General features: G+C 35.8%; 1 protein-coding gene across 1 annotated transcript in view; it reads right to left on the bottom strand.

The window, feature by feature from the left end:
* The window catches only part of MAN2A1 (mannosidase alpha class 2A member 1), a 131158-nt gene that overhangs the window by 82927 nt on the left and 34455 nt on the right, over positions 1-13776 (bottom strand). Inside the window, exons 6-9 of the mRNA XM_084503520.1 lie at positions 13518-13691; positions 9473-9659; positions 2899-3076; positions 17-219 (exon numbers count right to left, since the gene is read on the bottom strand). Of these exons, the coding sequence (XP_084359646.1) occupies positions 17-219; positions 2899-3076; positions 9473-9659; positions 13518-13691 (742 nt within the window). The remainder of the gene's footprint in view (positions 1-16; positions 220-2898; positions 3077-9472; positions 9660-13517; positions 13692-13776) is intronic.

Here is a 13776-nt window from a genome sequence, read left to right as displayed (position 1 = left end):
CCAGAGTAGTATTTACCGTAAATAGGATTCTAGGACTCTATCCAGTCGTTTATAGAAGGGTCGCGATGTAAAGTATCCACTCCAGTAATGATGATCTCTGTCTGCATAGGTGAAGAAGTCTCCACTTAAAACAGGAAAAAGTGAACTGCTGCTCTTTTCACCCAAATCGCTTTCTTTGCGCAGAGCTTCAAAGTAATCTGATAAAGTTCCAAACTGTGCCTGAAAGAAAAATTAAAGTTACTATGACATAGTTAAGACATCAGAAGAGAATTAGCATCCTTGCTTTCATATTCAAGGAATATGCCAGTCTTCAAGCAGAATTACAACAGAAATGCAGTTTCCCTGCACAGTTTTCAGACAAAGGGAACAGTTCTTCCATAAATTCTTCATGAATTTCCAATCCAAGTGGTGTGATTTATTTTTTATTTTTTGCTTTTTAAGTATGCATCAATATCTAAAATACAAGCTAAATGTTAACAAGGAGCAGAAGCATCCTTTTGTGTCTTATGACTAAGTCTAATACATGTGCAAAGTAATAGCTCAGTATTACTTAATTAGAGGTCTGGACTAAATAAGTAACAATCTAATTCAACAAGAACATAGCTGTCTCAATCTTGCTTTTTCAAAATTAACACTACTGTGTTCCAGAATCTACAATATATGTTTAACCCATGATGACTCCTGATCAGAATATAAAAAAATAAAAATTAGCCTTTTAATAGCTTTTTTTTTTTTTAATCTACATTCAAATAAATTGTTGTTTATTAATATGTAACATAACAGAGGGGCATAAAAATTAATTATATTTTTTTATTAATTATAAAATCAGTATTAAAAATGTTCAGAAAAAAATAATGCAATAACGTTAGCCCTTTACAGGGTACTTCAAAAGACTGTACCTTCAAACTTAAGGGGCACAAAAATTGAATAAAGGGAGCAGAAGGAAGTGATGTCAATGTTGTCAGCATTAAGAGATATTGTCAAAGCACCTAAGGAAGGCAAACTGGATTTTGGTAGTGGAAAAACAATTAGTAAAGTAAGAATAGCACTGTGCAGAAGACCATGTTACCACAAGCATCCTTAAAATAAACTTTTCAAATTAAAACTTGTAGTTATCATTAAGTTATGGAATGTCCATGTATTTTAGTTTTAACAACAAGCATACAAACTAGCATGCTACCATTTACAATAACAAAAACAAGCTTTTGAGAACATTTTTTTTAAATTCAGTTCCTTTGACTTGAAGTAACAGGAACTTAACTCTGAAAATAAAGATGTCCTATTTCAGCATTTGGTATTCACTTTTCAAAATTATTCAGAAGAAGCAAGTATCTGTTAGGTGGACAGAATGTGGTAACTTCCCAGTGCAAATGGCAGTAAAGCAAAGAAGATGACATCACCACAGAAATCCAAGTATTAGTGATCCTTGCCTTAGCAGTCACTTCCCAGAAACCTGTCCCTCACTTTCATATACCCATACATAGTTCTGAAGAAAAATGAACAGACCAAGAGAAATCCCAAATCTGCATGGTGGGTTACACCAGAAAAAGGAAGCCTCACTGGAGGAACCAGCAAAGTTGAAGAAAATTTAAATTCATGTCAGGTGAGTGAAAAAAAAGGTGAAATAACCTGGAAGAGTCCTCTACTGGCATATTAAAAGTCTCTGTTTAATAGATCTCCATTAGAGGTTAAGCTACCTGAAAAGCTAAATAGTTCTTACTATTACTATGGTACTTGTATTGTACGTATTACTACTGATTATTATCCAGCATATAATCTTTGGACCGTTAAATAGCTGGCAGCATGAGGATCTCAGTGCTACAGACATATTGTACTGGGTCTGGCTGGGATGTTAACTTTCCCTGCAGCAGCCCATACAGTGCTGTGCTCTGCACTTGTAGCTGGAACAGCAGTGTTATCACACCAGTGTTGTGTCTGCTGCTGAGCAGTGCTGGCACAGCATCGGGCCTCTCTCCAACCCTCCTAGGGGGTGGGCAAAAAGTGAGAAGAGAAACATCACCAGGGCAGCTGACCTAAACCAGCCAAAGGGATATTCCATATCATGTGATGTCACACCCAGCAATAAAAGGTGGAAACGGGAAGAAGAGGGGAGGGGTGGGCTCTTGTGAAAACATCGGTTCTCCTACCGAACACCAGCTACGTGCGTTAAGGCCCTGCTTCAAGGACATGGTCAATCATCGCTCATTTGTGGGAAGTAGAGAGCAATTTCTTTCCTCTGCACTTCCACATAGCCTTCATTTATTTTATTTGTTTGTTTTCCTCCCTTCTTTTTATTTTCCCTTTCCCCCTCCCTTTTCCCCTTTCCCTTTTTATTTCCCTTTAGTTAAATTGTTTAGTTCATAATTATCTTTATTTTATTATTATTATTATTATTTCCCTTTAATTAAATTATCCTTATCTCAGTCACTGAGTTGTTCTTTGCTTTACTTCTCCCCCTCCTCATCTAAAAAGAGGGGGAGTGACAGAGTGGTTGTGGGGTAATGCCTGATACGCTAGATGCATACTTCTAGAACTTTCCTTATGTTCTGATACTAAAAACAATAATTTTAAATAAACTTTTAAATAAAAACAAACCCTGTTAGTTTTAAAGAACAAAGCCTGAAGCCTGTGGGAAAAAAAAAAAAATACTAGTAAACAAATCAAACCTGAAAAACTGCTCTCTAAAATAATCTAGTTTGGATATTATTTATAGGTTTCAAGCAGACAATACCAATTTTGCTTTGGAGGGAGAGGAAATGTTAAAGCTAAAAAAAAAAATCTGTCTAAACAAACTAACTTCTATTACATACTAGTTAACTAAATCTCCACCAAAATAAAAGTAATTTAAAAATATTAATAAATACTGTTTTCTCCACAATCCATAAAAAATGCATTTACCTTAACATGCAATTCAGGATGAGCATTCATATAATCAAACAGCTTCTGATAATTCTGGTACTGCTGATCCCATTCTGAGCTCTCAGCGTAGCGGAAATCATCCCCTAGTGGAGCCAACAGAACTTTAGTACGGAAAAGCTTTGACTTCTTTCTGTATTGATCTAAAATCATCCAAGCCCTTGGAAAAACAAAACAAAACAAAACAATGCAATTCAGAAGACAGAAGAATAAAGTTCAGTATTTGAAACAATTCTTAGATATCAACTTGTACATTAGGGTAACCCTAAACAAGGCATACAAAACTTTTTGATTCATTTTGTAACAAAAAGCTGGATGCAATTCCCTCCACTGGGACACCACATTCAACCAATTGCTGCAAACATTATGCTAATTAAATCCTCCAATAAGCTTATCAAGCTCCATCTTAAACTGTAGGTCAGTCTTCATCAATTTGTTCCTGTGCCAAAACTAACCTTCAGTTTAAATTATGTTTACCTGTTTTATATTTAGATAACAATCCTAATCCTCTCTAGCCTCTATTTAAAATAATAAGCAAGCTCTTCTCATCCCCTCCTGTAATTCCCTTGGACACCTTGCTTTATATCTGCATGTCCTTGACAGAAAAAAAGCCCATAAATTAATCTTCTAGGAACTCCAGCCTTGTAGAAAAAAAAATCTGGTGGAAGACCACTGCTAATAATTACTCTTCCCCCTTCAGACAACTTCTTGCCTGTCTTACAGTCAAGCCCTCTTAACCTTGAAAAGAAAAAAAAAAAAAAAAAAAAAAAAAAAAGAGCTTTAAAACAAACAAACAAAAAAATGAAGCGTAGAAAAGCCACTGAAATTCTCCTTCAGCACCTATTCAATCTTTGGCAAGGAAAATATCAGTTCTTTCATTAAGCAGAAGATTACAAGTATTAAGAGTTATAGGTCTGAGGTCTGGGTTGTTGAAAAGATCCATTTCCCTCCCCCATCAACACAGTCCCTATCAAAATCTTCAAATGTTGATCCTCTGTAAATAAAGTTATGGGAATAATGCTAGTAAGGAGTATAAAGCATAATAATACATACGAGAAAACAGAAATACGAATGAGAAAAAGTATCAAAGAGAAAACAGCAGCAAACTCCATATTCCAATAAGCTTTTTGTCCAGAAGTCTCAAAAGCAGTCCACTATCATTTATTTTGAATTCATACTCAAAGATATAAACACTTCTGCAAGAATCAAAACAAATTCAATATATTTGAAACCCATATTTAGTTGATCAACAGGTCAAGGTCTGTCCATTTGCTTATCAGATTTTAAAAGTATTGAGTAAACACAAGGTCTGAATGTACACTGGAGGGAGGAAGGCAGCACAAAATCTGCAGTTGAAGATCTGCAGTTATGCTGACATTAGAATACACCCAACTGGCAGCTTTCCTCCTGCCTCTCCCCTCTGTCTATAGCATAATTTATTGCTCAGATTACCAAGTATTTATCAGTTATTTTCCACAACTTTCAACAAGATGCTGATTTTAATATAAAGTCTTCTCCACACAACCCATATACAACAATTAGTGTAACTGAAGACTTGATTCTACCTTACAAGAAGCCAGCCTAAATTTTCCATACATTCTATTCTTAGAAAGATACTTTACTTTTTGGATCCCCTTGAAGAAATAAAAAACAACAACAACAACAAAAAAAAAACTGTTAAGAAAGGGTATAGGTAACAGGATATTTGTCTTTGCCATCTCTCCTCAAAGTCCTCCTCTAGTTGTTTTCCCTTTTCCCTCTCCCTCCCCCAAATCTACTGCAAAATTCATCAGTGTTGTTCACAGTTTCTTCAAAGTACTTTAGTCTATATAATACTTAAGATAATTTTAGGGCAGCAGTGGGATCCAGTGAAAACAAGTTTCATATCAGTTGCAAAACACCAATGAAAAATCTGATGTATCAAGTCAGGTATATCTAGTAACATCAACAACAACAACAAATTATTTATTGTTTAGTGTATTAATTTATTGATAACATTTATTCATTGTTTAAAATTTAATAATAAATTATAATAATAAATGTATTGTTGTTATTATTAATGCACAAGTTGCTCTCAATTTCTTAAATTATTATTTTATTTGAAGTAGAAGAAATTATTTCTGATGAAAGAGTCATCAGGAACACTTGGACAGAATTTTCTGAAGAAAAGAATTCTGTAAAAAACGAAACAAAACAAAACAAACACCTGAGATTCCACCATGATTCGTGAATTTTGTCCCCTTAGGTAAAGGTGCATTCTGATATATGTTTATCCTACACAGCTGAATAAAAATCCAGAAACCAATGGAAAAAAAAAGTCATGATAAACTTTTTCTATCCCTGTAATAATAGCTATACCATATCAGCAGCAATTCCATTTTAATGACTTTTATTTTACAACAAATTTGCTTTCATAAAGTTAAAAATTCTACTAATTGTTGACAGAACAAGGGGGAATGGGCGAAAGTTGCAGCAGGGGAGGTTTAGGTTGGATATTGGGAAGAATTTCTTTACTGACGGGGCTGTTAAGCATTGGAATGGGCTGCCCAGGGAAGTGGTGGAGTCACCATCCCTGAAGGTTTTTAAAAGACGTTTAGATGTAGAGCTTAGGGATATGGTTTAGTGGAGGACTGGTTAGTGTTAGGTCAGAGGTTGATCTTGGAAGTCTCTTTCAACCTAGATGATTCTGTGAAGATACATTATGCAGTTCTTAGTATTCAGAGCAATACTAACTGCGCCTTAAGTTGGAAATACTGAATATACATCAATACGGTATTAATAGAACAAGTCAGTAACAACATCAAGAATAATTTTAATCTTTCTTTGGGAAGCCTTCAGATTATCTCTGAATGCTAAACACGTTTGAAAAATCATGAGAAACTCTTCACATCACAAGTCTTTCCTTTTAAAACAAAAATTCCAAATATTTGTTTATAACATATCAAAACCAATTTAAAAGACTGCTTTACCTCCTCCTTCTGTCAGAAGACGAACAGCAGCCATCTGTCTGTGGGAATCACAAGAGATTTTGCACCAGCGAACAGCATGTCCAAGGTGACACATTTGACAATAGGAACTGTAAAGTCATGACTACTACTTAAACCTATACAGCACATTAAGCACTAGGGCCTCACTCCTTGCTCTGTAATCTCAACTAGAAAACAAAACCATTTGGATGATTTGCAATTTGCTGTTTAGATGATTTTGTGAAGGAATTTTACTGCAGGATAATTACTTCCTAATAGGGTGCCAACCTCAAGAATTGGAAATCAAATGCAATCATGAACCACCAATGCCACATCAGCAATGTAATTCTACTCGCCAGTTGCATGTTGAGCAGTAGGACCAATCATACACAGAAAAAAGCTGAAGGGTGAAATTGTTTTTTGAACAGTAGGGGGAGAGAGAGAAAGCCCATTTTCTACTCCTCTGAAGTACAGAGCTTGCAGCATAGATTCTTTCCTATTTCCATGCATGGGAAAGACATATACACCAAAACAAGCCATGCTTTCCCTAATAAAAACAACCCCTTTCTATAAAAGGAGGGGGGGGGGGGGGGGAACTGTTTTGTTTTGTTTTCTTCCTGGTGTAACCAATCTCATAACACAGATACAAGTTGTTTGCTGAAAAGATAGAACTTCAGAATTCAACATAAAGATGCAGCTGAAAGACTGGTCATATGCAACAACAATCTTTATAACCTACACTGTTCTGAAGTTTAATTAAACAAGTACAGACTTTCAAATAGACTGCTGTTTCATTCCTTCCTATCAAATCACAATCAAAGTTGCAGGGCAATTAAAAATCCAACAGATACTAGTACTAAGTTTTCAATTGAATATTTCTTCAGTACATATGTTTGGCCATAACAGTATTGAAATTAAATGCTATCCTACCTGAATATGTAAGATCTGTTTTACCAATTTAATTGCAACTCTAGCATTAAAAAAGGTCAGTGACCTAAACCTTGCCTCTGAATTAATGAAACGTATATCAAATACTACTTTATTCAGATTCACATAGAATAGACCTCTTGTGTTTTTCCAGTCTTAAAAAACAAACCAGAGATGTGAGACAGATTAGTGTGCTACAAATCTTTGCCTTGGAAAGCTTACGATGTAGAGAGAGATTTTTCAATTACTCCTATGTTTCTCAAATCATAAGAACTTCATCATAAGAACTGTAAAACTTGTTTTGTTACACAGGTCCAACCAGAAAAGTTTTTGGTTGCCTGCAATATTCCAACTTTGTCTTTTAAAATGAGAAATATTTTTAGCATTATCCAGCAAAACAGCATTTCCTTTATTTTAATGGATTTATTGAAACCAGGCTTTAAAATTGGAAATTCCCATGTTCTTTGTAGTATATCAAACATAAATAAGCCAGGCCCAACTCAAAAACAAGGTGTTAGCTTTACTTTTTTCTTAGATATCTATCATCCTATTTCAATTCTGTGTTAGACACTAAGTTATCTACTGTTTGCAGTTGTCCATTGAAAATTGATGCAAAAGATTTTTTTTTCCAGAGGTCGTATTGAGACTTGGTATGCTTCAACTTGATCATACCTTCATTATATGCTCACCTCATTTCTTTTATTGATTCCATGTGATGTGATGAAAGAACTGTTTCTTATACAAGGTCTAATTTATATTGTTATGCAAAAGTTGCATCTTGGAAACTCAGAGATAAATTAAAACAAAATAAATAAATAAATAAAAATACATTCCAAGCAGGCTCTCTACATTACTCTTATAGCCTACATATAAATATTCGTTAAACAAGAACTGTTGCTCATATAAATCTATTTGACTCCAATAATTGTGGTACTTATTCAAGATTCTACTTTCTAAAACTGACCTAAAAATGTGGGCCTTTTTTTCCACTGTTGATAAGCACTAGATATCTTGATATGATTCTTCTGTCTACTGCTCTCATCACTTTCACCTTTCATTTTTGTACTTTCAAATTACTTTATCATAGCATTTCCACTGCCAAAATATTACAATTATGTTAAATTTTAATGTGTCATCATCACAAATCACATTTCTGATGACAGCAGCTCACTTCAAAACCGCAGCATCAAGACTAAAATCTAAGTCACCCCTGTCTGTAATTCACCATACTCAGCAATTTGCAATAATTTTAAACACCTGCCAACATTTCCAGCTCTTGAATTCACAGATGGTTTTAGTTATACAAGGCCCGAAGACAGTAAACAGGACGATAGAATACAATCTTTTTCTGCAAAAACCTTTAGCTGTTCCATCTTCAATTTATTTATTTTCAAAATAGAGAAGTGGTTTTGTAAAACTTGACAATTTGGTTCTGACCAGTGCTAAAAAAAAAATAAAAATCAATATTTGTATTTGAAAAACCTGAATTGGATTAAATTTCACTTTTTTTTTTTTTTTTCACAGGACACGTAAGACACAGGACACGGATTCATTTAAACTTTCCAGTCCAGGAAACCTAGGCCACAATTGTCAATTACTGTGAGGATATACCATGGAAAATATCTGACTGTATTGCAGTTACAGGATACTAAACCACACTATCCCTGAAGTCTTCCACAGGCAGGAGACAAATCATTGTCTATTCACAAAAATTACAGTAAACCAGGAGTTATATATATATAACAATTGGATTTTGTACTTGAAGCCTATTGCCAGTGGATTAATAAAAACCAAATATAGATTTGGGGGGGATTATACAAATCTCAATTATAGTTCTATATAAATTTATTCCCCCAAATCAGGAAAGCTCTATTTCCATGCTGCTTTCATTTATTACTCAGTACCAGAATGTTAGATCTAATGACCTGAGAACCTTAAAAAGAACCCTCTAAGCAGAATGTTTTGTATCTTCTAAAGTAGAAGCTTAAATATTATAAAATGCATATGAATTATGACTTTCACCCACATCAAAGTAGCTAAAACCTACGGAAACACAGTAAAATAAAGAACAGTAAAGATATTTGATAAAGATGCAAAGCATTAACTCCACGCATTTTGTTTTTTCTGCTTTTCATACGTAAGGAAGTTTCAAAGAATTTTGAGAACCGTGACCACCTGCAATTATTCTGATACTGCAGCAGCTGATACTGTAGCAGATAATAAGCCACCTGCACCCAAAAGCCAATTACATACTTCAACTTTTAATATACCGGCACTTCAGAGCAGTAAAATGCTCACTGATGGTGACAGTACTGCCCTGACCAAATACAGATCCTGAGATGTGTCAAGTTAGGCAAGAATTCTGATCCGTAGTTTAAAAAAAAAAAAAAAAAAAAAAAAAAAAAAAGTGGTAGGAAAGAAGATCTTTCATGCAAAAACAAAACAAAGAAACCAGGAAAGTTGATGTAACTCCAGATTCTTTTATCAACTTACTAACAAACCACAACAACTTTGCTGTTTGGATTTCTGAGGTGGACCAGAAGGGATAAAAAATAGGGAAAATAAAGTATTTGAAAATGAGATGATTCGAAGCGACATCCTGTAACACATATCTTTGACCAGCTTTTTAAGTTTTTCCTTTTTAAGATGTGTAAAAACTGTACCTGTGTTGAATGTTTCCAGCATGAATGGCTTCTGGTGGAACTCTCCACGGACAGCTTACTCTTCCTCCAGGAAGACGTTTGAAATCAAACTGGCAGCAGATTTTTGGATCTGGACCACAAGTATGAGGAACATCATAGCTATAGAAAGGCATCATATGACAAAGGATATCTGTACTGGATCCCAAATCTGGAATTAAAAAGGGCACACTTTTACTATGAGCTCTCAAGTTTGCCAAAACTATATCATTTCCACCCTCTTAATCGAAGAACTGCATTAAAAACATCAGACCAAGACAACCCCTTCTTTTGAATATCTGTATCTGGAGTCTATATAGAGAAGAAACTTTCTCTGTTTCTGTTTTACATAATAAAGAGTCTAAAATAAGATACAACAAAGATCAGAATCCCAATCAAGCACTAGAAGCTTTAGAAAGATATGAAAAAAAGTTGTGTTTTTTTTTTCCCAAACAGATAAATCTCATTATTTCCAGAATTTTAGAGATGAATAAAAGTCATCTTTTATACTTCAAGTGAGTAACAGCAAAATAAATTAAAATTAAATAAATAAAACAAATGCAGCGTACCTCCAAAAGAATTAAAAAAATAAATAAATAAAAAACACCAAAAACAGGTATTGTTCTCATTTTAGCACAAAATCTGAATTGGTCAACTTTAGCAGTATCTTAATTTCTCAAACACACAGCTCCACTACATTACCAGTGTGATTCTACATATGAATACATAGATTTCATCTACATGTACATAGAAGTGCATATACTTCTATGCAATCCTGAGACTACCTCTGAAATCTTAAATTTTCCAACTAGTCAATGCATCTACTAAAGAGTCTTCCCCAAAGCCTGAAGTGCCCTTAGAGAACCACTTCACCCTTCTGCACACTGAAAAGAAAGACCCATTGCTAGCAGTGTGCGGAGCTGAGTAAGGCAGCCTGGTCTGCTCCCTACATAACAATCAGTGCAACTAAGAAAAGGCAATGGAGGATAGTCGTAGGCAACTCTCTCCTGAGAGGTACAGAGGCACCCATCCGCCAACCACTCTTGAGGGAAGTTTGCTGCTTACCAGGGGCTCTTATCAGGGATATTACCAAGAGACTAATGAGACTCATAAGGCCTAATGACTATTATTCACTGCTGCTGTTTCACATGGGCACCAGTGATGCTGTCAGGAGCTGTCAGCAGAGCACCAAGAGGGACTATAGAGCTCTGGAACAGCAGTAAAAGACTTGGGAGAACAGTCATTTTTTTCATCAGTCCTCATGGTCAAAGGGAAGGGGATTGTAGTTTACCTAAACTTCAGCAAGGCCTTTGACACAATATCCCATGGTATTCTGCTGGAGAAGCTGGCAGCCTATGGCTTGGACAGGTACACCCTGTGTTGGGTTAAAAACCAGCTGAATGGCTGGGCCCAGAGAGTGGTGGTGAATGGAGTGAAATCCAGTTGGCAACTGGTCACCAGTGGTGTTCCCCAAGGGTTGGGGCTCATCCTCTTTAATATCTTTATTGATGATTTGGAGGAGGGAATTGAGTGCACCCTCAGTAAGTTTACAGACAACACCAAGTTGGGGGGAAGCGTTGATCTGCCAGAGGGCAGGAAGGTCCTGCAGAGGGACCTAGACAGCATGGGTCAATGCACAGAGACCAATGGGATGAGGTTCAACATGGCTAAGTGTCGGTCCTGCACTTTGACCACAACAACCCCATGAAATGCTACAGGCTTGGGGCAGAGTGACTCAAAAGCTGTGCAGACGGAAGATGATCTTGGAGGTTTTTTCCAACCTTAATGATTCTATGAAAGGGCCAGTCAGATCTGGCAAATCAACAGATGGTTGCAGGACTGTTGCCTCAGACGGGTTCAGCTAATTAGATGACAGGAATTGCTTTAAGAAACATGGTCTGCTGGGGGCTGATGGGGTCCACCTCTCAGAAAAGGGCAAGAGCATCTTCATTCATAGGCTTGCCAAGCTGGAAGATGGTGAAGAGGAATTTAAACTAGAGTTACCAGGGAAGGGGAACCTCACTCCATCCTATTCCTCCCCAATAGATGCCCAGAGCCTGGAGAAGGGTCACGGGTCAGCAGGAGAGCACCTGAAGAGCAGCACAAAGGAATTCCAGCCACTCCAGACAGTCAGTCAGCTTCATCAGCTCTACTTTGCTCCTGTGAGACCCCACCTGGAGCACTGTGTTCAGCTCTGGGGGCCCCAGCACAAGAAGGACATGGAAGTATTACAACAAGTCCAGAAGAAAGCCACAAAGATGATCAAAGAGCTGGAGCATGTCTCCTACGAAAACAGGCGTAGGGAGTTAGGTTTGTTCATCTTCGGTTAAGAGAAGGCTCCGGGGGGACCTGACAGCAGCCTTCGAGTACCTAAAGAGGGCCTACAGGAAAGCTGAGGGACTCTTGGTCAGAGAGTGTAAAGAAAGGACAAGGAGTTAATGGTTTTAAACTAAAAAAGACTAGATATAGATTAGATTTTAGGAAGTTCTTTATTTTGATGGTGCTGAGGCACTGGAACAGGTTGCCCAGAGAAGTTGTATATTTCCAGGGACGGGGCATACACAAGTCTGGGTTGGATGGGGCTTTGAACAACCTGGTCTAATGGAAGGTGTTAGAATTAGATGATCTCTAAGGTCATCTTAAAGTTGGATCATCTTTTTGATCCAACTCAAACCGTTCTATGAGTTCAAGTGAGGTAATGTTGAAAAAAGGGATGAATGTTGTTTATATCTTAAGGAACGTGGCTCCCAAGAAAAGTGTGTCAACAATACTTAAAAAATACTCTTTAAAACCTTGTAATCCTAAATTTTTGCATTTACACTCCAGACCTTTGTTAAAAACTCTTACTACTACTTGTGACTTAAAATGTCATTATCCATGAATATATACATTTACCTTTCAACTATACGAGTTCTCTATCTCAAGCAATATATCTACATATTATACCAGATCAGTGATCTCTGATCTCTTTTGAAAGCCTTCTGAAGCCAAAACATTAGATCGTATCATACACAGGATTTATGTATGCGACCATTTAAAATGGCAGGTCAATTAAGCAACCTGTAAACCAAATGGCATATGTCAGCATTAAAAGAAAAACTTCTGAAGTGTTTTTGTAACAGAATTTTTTTCACAAACAGTTGTATGTTTACCTCAGGAAAAGTTTGCTTGTGCAGATTACTTTCTTTGAATATTCACCCTGTTACAACCTCCCATTAAAAATATATAGAAACTGTAGAACTTCAAAATCATCACAACCTTTCAATAGTAAGTACAAAATAAACCTTTTTCTCCCTATATTGATAAAGCTGTGACATATTAGTTTATTTTAAAAAGCAGGAAGAAAACCTCCAATACATACATTCATCATATTGCTTATTAGAATGCTGGTACAGTACACTAAGCAAAATAAAATTCACACAGAAAAGTACTTTTTTTTTTTTTTTACATAGTCTACTATGATGTAGTTACTACATTACTTATGAAACCCTTCAAACTGTGTAACATATACATGTAAATTACAAAAAAGCAAGTATATTTATTCTAATAAAGTAAAACATACTTTTTGTATGCTTGAAAGGAAGGTGAACCTTCGTTCAAAATTATTTACTGGGAAGTAGCAGAACAAACCAAAAACCATAAAAAACACTTTTCCCCTTCCCATATAAATATTTCTTAAGAGGGATAGGAGAAGGAATATTAGAGAAAGTAAAAACACATATGAAAGTGAAGTAACAGCAAGATCTGAGGAGCAATAGCAACACCACAGCTTTCATATTTTAACCCCTTCCCTAATACACAGCTTTTCCTTTTTTGTTACACAAAAATTCCCTTAAGTTTTTGAACAAAATGATTTTTTTTTAAAGAACTGCAAATCTAACATTTATATACATATACTTTTTTAAATTCTAGACTAACTTCTCTAAACAAGCTGTTCTGTAAAAGATTTCCAGAGTATTTATTCAACTTAACTCCATATTTTACCTACACAAACTAATAAAATAAATTGAGATAAAGGAAAAATACATACCCCAGTTCTGTCTCCAAAGAAATTCTAGTGTCTTTTGAGTTGAAAAATGTTTTTTAATTGAGTAATGAACTCTCTGAATCAGCATATTTGAAAATCCTGCACGTTTCAGTAGGTAGGCCATTGTTGGTGAATGCCCAAAAGGATCAACTGCCCAACCAGACTTTGGTTTTACTCCTGTTGACAAGGTAAGAAGTTTAAAAGGAGGAAAAGGTTTTACTGTTCACCCAAACAAAGTTATACCGATATAACTCAAGTCCAA

This window comes from Aythya ferina (assembly GCF_964211825.1).
Source record: "Aythya ferina genome assembly, chromosome: Z".
Lineage (NCBI taxonomy): Eukaryota > Metazoa > Chordata > Aves > Anseriformes > Anatidae > Aythya > Aythya ferina.
The sequence above is the reverse complement of the archived record's forward strand: the minus strand, read 5'-3'. Positions and strand labels throughout refer to the sequence as shown.